We start from the raw sequence: 7475 nt of genomic DNA on the forward strand, positions 1-7475 counted from the left end.
ACTATTCGGAATCCCACCTTATCCAATAAAACTTTCATTTTTCATCCGCAATATTCTGATTGCATCATTAGTTTTTACTTGTTCTCGATTTCAGGTAGGAATTAAGACCCTCGCTGGTCAGGCTGATCGCGCATCCGCAAGATCAGTAACTCCCGGTGATTGTCCTAGCGATTGCATTGGCGCACGAGCTTTGCACGTGTAGTCGGATCGTCAAGCACGAACTACACCAACAAATCGATGTTATCATACTTTTATCGAAAGATCGGCCACCTTTGCCCTATCAGCAGTGGGGAGCATCAACGACGTTTTTGTCAGGACGTGGAGCATATACAACGGGTGGATCGACGCGTGTGATCAAACACAACTTTCTTGTACATCGAACGGACATGAAACGGAGGCTCAAAAGTGTCAACGAGCCTCCGAGCACCATTTAGCAACTCAGAATACGTAGTACCCACATAAACATGTAGGATAGGGAGGGAATGCGAGAAGCATGAATGCAGTAGTATCTAGCGCTTGGATTCCATGATTATAAACCCAACAAAAGCAGCAGGGGAGTGGCGAATGAGCATGAACATATGAACATGGCAGAAGCAAAGCCGCCGTTTTTAACGTCCGTTAACTCACCCCACCCCTGTGAGGCCACAGGCCCGGCGCGACGTGTCCGCATCCGACACCGTTGAAATCAAACACAAACGGCCCGATTCAAACTCCGGTTCTGTATAAGTTTCTGCCCAAGCCTCACGAGCTCCACCGGCCACCCTGAAATCTGGCGTCGCGCTGTCTTCTCTTCTACCCTCGTGCGCGCCTCCGATCCAGCGCAATCCGTTGCGGGGCCTCGCGAATCTGACGGTGCTCTGATCGATTGCTGTGTTTCGGTGGCTGCTGGGTTGCTCGGCGCCGCCGGGAGCTGCGGATTGAGCTCCGGGTCGCCGGATAAAACGAGAGCTGGGAGGCGGTTTGTCGCCCCCCCCCCGCATCGCCGGAGCTGCTCGCCGGGGACGGCACATGCGCGTGACGGTCACGCCTAAGGACGAGGAGAGGCTGGTCGTGCTGATGACGAGGGAGCGCCCGCGGTCGGCGGTGGTCGCGCCAGGTGGGGACCTCGTTACCGCCGGTGGCGGCGGGGACACGTCCGACGGCGATTCATCCGAGTCGCTCGAAGAGATTAGTGCCGCGGACTTTAAGGAGTCGTCCGGCGGCGCCACCTCCGCCGGAACGGCCGCGTCGGCGGCGGCCCCGAGATCTAGGGTTTGGATGGGATATACCATGTCCCGGAGTTACGCGCCAGCGTTCCACAGCTTTGCGTGGGCGCAGGCCGTGCAGAACAAGCCGCTCGTTCCGCGGCCTGCTTCTGACGAGGACGAGGTGGAGCACCTCGTGGACACCTCGGACGAGGAGAAGGAAGAGGGCGAGATTGAGGAAGGTGAGGCCGTACAGAGTTCCTCTTCCCCTCCGAGTATGCACCCTGAGACCATCGACTTGGACTCTGATCTGCCGGAGAAGTTGGAGACGGTGGTTGTGCAGGGGAGTAGCAATACTGCTGCTGTGGCCGTCGATGAGGACGAGGAGGAGGTGGATTTTGACCAGAGCGTGGGGAGTATACTGGAGGAGCTTGAGATGGTTTCTACCGAGGAAGCTGAGAAGTATGGCTGATGTTTCATGGCAAAGATAATGTGCTTGGTGTTTGATTCAGTTGCTGAGGGATATAAGTCATTCATGTTCTGTTGTAGGTCATTTGAGGGCTCGTGTGCACGCCTGCGCACTTGCTTTGAGGGCCTGAAGCCGCTGTTCCCAGAGAGCGGTAGCCCCATGCCTATGCTTGATGCACTTGTGCAACAGGCGTTTGTTGGAATTGACACCATCACCACTGTAAGACTGACTCTTGGCTTGTCTCCTTTCTGAACGTAAGGCTCACATCTTTTTCATTGTTGTAGGTGGCTAATTCATATGCGGTGCCGAAGAGGGACCAGAACAAGAACATGCTCTTGAAGTAAACTGAATTCATCTTTTGCTAATAATAATTTACTGAATGAAACTGATTTTTACCTGTATAACCTAAATGGTCTCCTATGAAATTGCTAGGTTGCTTTTTCACATAAAGAACAGATATTCCGACATGCTAACACCCGGCCAGCGAGATGAGGTTTGTATTTTTTGTAGCTCTTGTGCCTCATTGTAAGTAGGTTGTGCTCTAAAGCTGACTTTCTGGGTTTCTTTTCTTTTGACAGCTCGATAGTCGTGTGAGACAGTTAGTTTTTGAGGATGGAAAAGGCAATGCCAATGGTCCAAATGTTAATTCTGGCACTAACACAGCGAATGTTGTTGTTCCATCAGAGAGACCACCTTTTGAATCAGCAGTAGCAAATCCATTTAGTGGCTCTAGCTTGCCTTGGATGGAGATGCCGGCAAAGAATAGAATGGTTAGCCCCTTGTTGGATCTTCATGCAGATTACGACGAAAATAGCTTGCCCTCACCAACCCGAGATAATGCACCACCTTTTCCTGTGCCAAAACCCATTGGATTTGGAGCATTTCCAATGGCACCTGAAAGATCTTTGACTGAAAGAGTTGAGTCTTCAAAAAAGGTTCTGCATGCATCCCTGAATGATGCGCTGAAGGATTTTTCTTCATACCGCCAGAAGTACAGCCAGAAGTCTACTTTTGCAAGTGATGATCTTCCAAGCCCAACCCCATCTGGTGATGGGGATAAATCTGGAGACAAAGATAGTGACATATTTGGTGATATTTCAAGCTTTTCAGCTTCTAATAATAAGACTGCTGTGCCAAGTGTGAGCCTGATACCTGATTCGCGACCTAGTGCAGTCAGTACCAATGACAGTTTTGCAGTTGGTTCTCTAGGTTATGCCAAACAAATTGAGCATTCTATTTCAGGACCTAACCATGCTCTGAAGTCTTTGGCTAAAAGTAGAGATCCAAGGCTCAAGTTTTTGAACCGTGATCCTAGTGGTACTGCAGATTCAAATCGACGTGTGAATTTTGCAGAACCGAATCTTTCCAAAGATGTTACCTTGGGAGGTGTAGTATCAAATAATAACCGCAAGCACAAGGCAGTTGGCCAACCTTTGATGGATGAAAGTGCATTGAAAAGAACTAGAGGGGGTACCGAGAATTCCAGAGACATGCAGGTACCACCAGGTACAGATGGAAGTAATATTTGCTCCTATTCAATTGGCAGGGTTCAATCAAATCAGAATACAATTCTTGAAACCAAGAGAACAGGAAATCCTAATATGAGGACGGATAGTCAACTTATTAGCAATGCAAGTAGTATCACAAATAGTGCAGGAATAAGTACTGGAACCCTCCACACCTTTCAACCTAATTCAGTTCCACAGACCAGTGCTGCTCCATTTACTTCATTGCCTGCAGTGCTTAAGGACATTGCTGTGAACCCGACAGTGCTCATGAATTGGATTCAAATGGAACAGCAAAAGAGGTCAGCTTCAGAAACTCAGCAGATGGTAACTGCTTCAGGTGGTATCTCTAGTTGCATTGTAAGTAATGTCACTGCTGGCATGGTTATACCACCTGGCAATGCTCTAAAGACAGAAGTTGCACAAATTCCTTCTAATAGGCCACAAGTTCCCATGCAAACAACCCCTGAGGTAAAGCTCTTGCTACTGCACTTATCTTTTCTTGATAAATTCCAGTATATAGTGACTTCGATTTGATTATTTGAAATCACGATGCTTAATTTTGAATAGGTTATGTAGTATTAGTAGGTTACTTGAACTAATTTTTGCTGAGGTTATATGAACTTTTAGGTTATCCAGTATCAATAGTTACTTGAACTAATCTTCAATTAGTGCTAATTCCTTGGTTTATTTTAAGATTGTGCTGATCATAAGTTTTGCTGTACCTGTAGAGCTCACAAAATGACGCTGGAGTAATACGCATGAAACCTCGTGATCCTCGCCGTGTCCTCCACAATAACAGCACGCAGAAGAACGATACAGCAAGCACCGAGCAAGCCAAAAGCAATGAAATTGTCCTGCCAGATAGCAAAGACATTTTGATTAACCACGAACAACTGACAGAGCATTTCCAGACTAGTGCTTTGCCTTCTCAACCAGTCTCGTTGTCCAACATTGCTCGGCCATCCATCATGAGCACAAGTACGGTGGATCCTGTCTCTAATTCACAGTTAGCTGCTTCATCACTTGTTACTTCTCAGCAAACTTCAGTCAGTGTAAATAGGGCAGATCCAACACTAGCCGCTGGACAGAATGATCCCGATGCTGATGGAACAACTAATGCTGCTCCTGGTACAACACTTGGTGCTGCGCCACCAGCTAACCAATGGGGGGATCTAGATGATCTCCTTAATGGTTATGATGACCAGCAGAAGGCTCTCATTCAGAAGGAAAGGGCAAGACGGATCATGGAACAACACAAAATGTTTTCAGCAAGGAAACTTTGTTTAGTGCTTGACTTGGATCACACTCTCCTCAATTCCGCTAAGGTATTGTACTGTAGCCTATGTCTTGACCTCTTTCACTATTTGAAGAGTTCATTAACTTAGTATTGTGCACTTCCAATTCAGTTTATAGAAGTGGATCCTATTCATGAAGAGATTCTGCGGAAGAAAGAAGAACAAGACCGGGAGAGGCCAGAGCGTCATCTGTTCCGTTTCCATCATATGCAAATGTGGACCAAACTGAGACCAGGAATATGGAACTTTCTTGAGAAGGTTTGCTGTCTTAGATTTGTCATAACTGCTCATGGATGCCTTTGCTACTTCGTGTTGAATGTTGTTCTATTTGATGCTTTTATGCTGTAGGCGAGTAAGCTTTACGAGTTACATCTGTACACAATGGGCAACAAACTGTATGCCACTGAGATGGCTAAGGTTCTTGACCCTACTGGGGCCCTGTTTGCTGGGAGAGTCATCTCAAGAGGTGGTGATGGCAACTCAAGAGGTGGTGATGGCGATACATTTGACGGTGATGACCGCGTACCGAAAAGTAAAGATCTCGATGGGGTATTGGGGATGGAATCTGCAGTAGTGATCATTGATGACTCTGTGAGAGTCTGGCCACACAACAAAAACAACATGATTGTTGTAGAGAGGTATGTATCTCTGCCAAACGTTTGCCCGAGCGTGAAGGAATAGAGTGCATCTTACTAAGCCCTTCTGTGGATGGTTTTCTGTAGATACACCTATTTTCCCTGCAGCAGACGGCAATTTGGTCTTCCTGGACCTTCACTTCTTGAAATTGATCGAGATGAAAGGCCAGAGGATGGCACTCTCGCTTCTTCACTGGCGGTATGATGGATCTTTTCCTCATCTTAACTTTGAAATACAACTTGATTCTGACAGACTTATCACACCTTGAAATAGGTTATTGGACGCATTCACCAAAACTTCTTCTCTCATCCCAACCTCAATGATGCTGATGTGCGGAGCATACTAGCATCTGAGCAGCGGAGGATCCTCGTTGGCTGCCGTATTGTCTTTAGCCGGATTTTCCCTGTTGGAGAGGCTAACCCCCACATGCATCCTCTATGGCAGAGTGCAGAACAGTTTGGTGCAGTGTGCACGAACCAGATTGATGATCGGGTGACTCATGTTGTTGCCAACTCGCTCGGGACTGACAAGGTGAATTGGGCAATACAAACAGGCAGATTCGTCGTTCATCCAGGATGGTGAGGAATAATAATACTGAATTTACTTCTATCCAATTTCTAATTATATAATACCAACTCCGTAAAGGCTGCATTTAACCAAGACTCCTACCATGTTTGCCATCAACAGGGTAGAAGCTTCAACACTTTTATACCGGCGCGCCAATGAGCATGATTTTACAGTAAAATAAAACATCCCCTGAGCACAGGTTCCCCATCCGGAGTCCAGGAATTCTTCTGGGACATGGTCCTGGTCATGAAAAACCTAACATAAACACATAATACAAGTCAAAAACAGGACCATACTAAGAAACTTGGGCTTCTAAGAGAACAACACAGTTGAAACTAGGTACTGAAATTCGCTTTATGCAAAACCTGAATGAAGAGAGGTCAGGTACTAAAACGGGGGTGGTGAGTACTTGCTTGGGGTTTGGATAGACCATGGAAGAAAAAATGCTAAAACCAAAAGGATCTGCTAAGACTCACCACCCTCCCTTGTAACATGGTAAGATAGTGTGTTTCTGGTAAGGGTATGTTTTCATTGGCCTCCTGCAGACCTGTGTGCTGCTGTCTGGTCACAGCAATGGGCTGTGGCAGGTATGATGTACTCCCTCCGTTCGAAAATACTCATTTTTTCCTGACAGTTGTATCTTCACATCAAAATGGGTCTAGATGCATCTAGATAACGTTATGATATTTTGGAACGGAGCTAGTATCTGTCACCCATCAAAGTGGATGTGCAGCAGCACCCCTTGGAATGAACGAGGCATTTAAGATGTGACAGGGTAGGATTTGACAGGTTCATTGGGCAACCCTTTTTTGCTAGCCAGAGTCAATTCTGGCAGATACTGCAAAATATTTGATCAGTTGGTGAAAGGAGCTATTTCAAGATTTTTGGAGTTATCAAAGTTAACTTATGGGTTCGAATGTTAACTTGGAACTGTTATGGGCTTGTAAACGTAGGGGAGATAATGATGAAAAAGAACGTACATGTGTTTCAAACATAACTCAGTGTGGATTCAGTAAGAACTAATTTATTTATATTCCTCCGAAACAGGGGACCAGAATTGGCACGATATCTTCATATTGCATTTTACTTACATATATTCCAAAATATAATAAGCCTTTTTAGAAAAAGGCAATATGTTACTCCGTGTTTGACAATTTGGAAGCGGGTTAGATAGCGATCTGTGTAACTGGTTCTATCAGATTTGAACCAGTTAAGGTAGTGGGGCGGACTCGAATATAATTTTTTGTAGAAAGAGCATATGTATCTGGGAGCCGAATTAAATTTCTGTATCACATACGATGTCACGAATTAAATTTTTGTATCACATACGATGTCACGACTTAAAAAACGAGATTGTATATAGCATTACTATGTTATATTGTATCACAATGGGGTTACAAGTATAATTATGTTTAAATAAAATTATATACATAAACAATATGGATGTGTTATTTGAGTATAATTATGTTTAAATAAAATTATATACATAAACAATAGGGATGTGTTATTTGACCGTAGGAAGAAGAATAATTATTTTCCATACATAATTATTTTGCCACATAAATATTTTCATCTATACCTATACCTATATATAATAATAATAATAATAATAATAATAATAATAATAATAAAGGGAGAAGCGTTTCCGCGGTTTTATCCGTTTGGTTTCTGTCGTCCGTCATCGTTTGTTTCGGCCGTGCGGTCCTTCGTTGTTGGTCCGTTCCGTAATTCCGTAGGTCGTGGGATCGTGGGATTGTTCCGTCGTCCAACTATGCATCGCACCAGGTCGCTCTTCTCGCGTGGGCTAGCCGATCCG

At 45.2% G+C, this 7475-nt stretch overlaps 1 protein-coding gene across 1 annotated transcript; it reads left to right on the forward strand.

Moving 5' to 3' along the window:
- Positions 1-739: 739 nt before the first annotated feature.
- LOC127295096 (RNA polymerase II C-terminal domain phosphatase-like 3) lies at positions 740-6371 on the forward strand. The gene is made up of 11 exons (XM_051325006.2): positions 740-1646; positions 1734-1872; positions 1938-1993; positions 2086-2146; positions 2232-3629; positions 3890-4486; positions 4568-4714; positions 4805-5094; positions 5179-5290; positions 5366-5670; positions 5780-6371. Exons 1-11 carry the CDS (start codon positions 1009-1011, stop codon positions 5838-5840), a joined length of 3804 nt encoding a protein of 1267 aa, XP_051180966.1. The 5' UTR covers positions 740-1008; the 3' UTR covers positions 5841-6371.
- The last annotated feature ends 1104 nt before the right edge of the window (positions 6372-7475 follow it).

This window comes from Lolium perenne, chromosome 4 (genome assembly GCF_019359855.2).
Source record: "Lolium perenne isolate Kyuss_39 chromosome 4, Kyuss_2.0, whole genome shotgun sequence".
NCBI lineage: Eukaryota > Viridiplantae > Streptophyta > Magnoliopsida > Poales > Poaceae > Lolium > Lolium perenne.